At 38.9% G+C, this 2001-nt stretch overlaps 2 protein-coding genes across 3 annotated transcripts in view; one reads left to right on the top strand and one right to left on the bottom strand.

Moving 5' to 3' along the window:
• The window catches only part of LOC128250266 (uncharacterized), a 15405-nt gene extending 14712 nt beyond the window's left edge, over positions 1–693 (bottom strand). The window contains exon 1 of one of the 2 annotated variants that reach the window (XM_052975004.1): positions 383–693. In XM_052975004.1, coding sequence (XP_052830964.1) covers positions 383–506 — 124 coding nt within the window. In that variant the 5' untranslated portion in view covers positions 507–693. The remainder of the gene's footprint in view (positions 1–382) is intronic. The other variant, XM_052975003.1, reaches the window with a different exon arrangement.
• Positions 694–784: 91 nt separating this feature from the next.
• The window catches only part of LOC128250272 (uncharacterized), a 19427-nt gene continuing 18210 nt past the window's right edge, over positions 785–2001 (top strand). Inside the window, exon 1 of the mRNA XM_052975014.1 lies at positions 785–1055. The gene's annotated coding sequence lies outside the window, so the exon portion shown is untranslated. The remainder of the gene's footprint in view (positions 1056–2001) is intronic.

Consider the following 2001-nt stretch of genomic DNA (forward strand, 5'->3'; position numbering starts at 1 on the left):
GGGAGGGAGGGAGAAAGTGAGAGGGGGGAGAAAGACCCTAGAAAGGAAGAGAAATTTAAATACTGATTCAATCCTTAATTTAAATAATATATAAACAAAAAACTCTATACAATGTATTGATTACTATTAACCTGTTTCCTTTATAAACTATTGTGTGCGTGTATATATATATATATATATATATATATATATATATGTGCATGTGTGTGCATGTATGTATCTGTGTGCATGTATGTGTGTGTGTGTGCGTGTGCGTGTGTGTGTGTGTACATATATAAATAGAGAGGCAGAGTGTGAGGGGGTTAGAATTATATAAAGAGAATAACGGTGATGCGGAGAGGAAAATGGAAAAGGAATTCTGAAGACCAAAGATTTAACTTACAAGCTGAATTGTCAGAAAGCCGCAACGATATTATAAATAACAGCTTCATCGCAGTTAAAAGGCAAGAAGACAAGGGAGGAATTAATCGACGCCTCTCAGCAATTGTAGTTTCACCACAAAGCATAACTGGTCCAGGTAAAAATTGTTATCAAATGATAGGTAAAAGTAAAAACAGAGGGGAGGAAAAAGAGCGCTAAATGTATGAAGGTGAATAGTTGAAAGAGTGAAGTTTGAAGTGTGAGCAAACGAGTGACACGTAATCCGAAGTGTGAAATAGTTCTCTTTCTTTCTCCGTCATTGTCTCTCATAATGTATGTAGGTATTTATGTATGTATGTATGTATGTATGTATGTATGTATGTATGTATGTATGTATCTATCTATCTATCTATCTATCTATCTATCTATCTATCTATCTATCTATCTATCTATCTGTCTGTCTGTCTGTCTGTCTGTCTGTCTCTCTGTCTGTCTATACATCCATCCATCCATCTATACATACATACGTACATACATACATAGTGGTTGTCTACTCCTTAAACAGAGTTTGACCACCTCCTGCACCTACACCTTAGCCCTTTCATGGCGTCTGATGTGGCTTTTTAAACCAGACAGTGTTTTGAAAAAACACCCACACAGATTGCACCTCTGATTTGCACTACCAATACCTGCAAGTAAGTTCTGCTCATTGTGGATCCTAACATACATACATACATACATACATACATACATACATACATACATACATACATACATACATACATACATACATACATCATGGCGGCGAGCTGGCAGAAACGTTAGCGCGCCGGGCGAAATGCTTAGCGGTATTTCGTCTGCCACTACGTTCTGAATTCAAATTCCGCCGAGGTCGACTTTGCCTTTCATCCTTTCGGGGTCGATTAAAATAAGTACCAGTTACGCACTGGGGTCGATATAATCGACTTAATCTGTTTGTCTGTCCTTGTTTGTCCCCTCTGTGTGTAGCCCCTTGTGGGTAGTAAAGAAATAACATACATACGTACATACATACATACATACATACATGCATACATACATAATCTAATATGATAAATGCGAAAACTAATTTCTGTGTGTCAGTGTGTCACATTTTGACACCCTCTCTCATTATTCAATGACACTTCTTCGTGCTGGGGTGAGAGTAATAGTAGCCATGGAGACGGTGAGGGTGGTGGCTAAGACCGAGAGAGAGAGAGAGAGAGAGAGAAAGAAAAAGAGAGGGAGAGAAAGAGAGACAAAGAAATTTAAGGAGAGTTGATGATGATTTATTAAAAGTAGTAGTGTTGATGGTGGGAGTGGGAGTAATAACAAGAGAGAGAGAGAGAGAACAGTGTCAGTCGGGGAGATTGACTGGGGTGGTACGTCTGTCAAACGGTAACGCAGGTGTCCCAAGGAGAGCTCAGCGTGGACGGAAATCACACGTCAAGCAAAAAGGCAAAAGCTCGCTCGATCTCGATTGGGTATGTGAGAGAAAGAGGGAGATGATGTACAACTTTGTTTGACCATGTCTCTGACAGAAATTCCTATTGTCAACATACTGAACACTATCATTTTATTTTATTTTTTGCTTTCTTTAATACACACACACACACACACACA

This window comes from Octopus bimaculoides, chromosome 20 (genome assembly GCF_001194135.2).
Source record: "Octopus bimaculoides isolate UCB-OBI-ISO-001 chromosome 20, ASM119413v2, whole genome shotgun sequence".
In the NCBI taxonomy this organism is placed as follows: domain Eukaryota; kingdom Metazoa; phylum Mollusca; class Cephalopoda; order Octopoda; family Octopodidae; genus Octopus; species Octopus bimaculoides.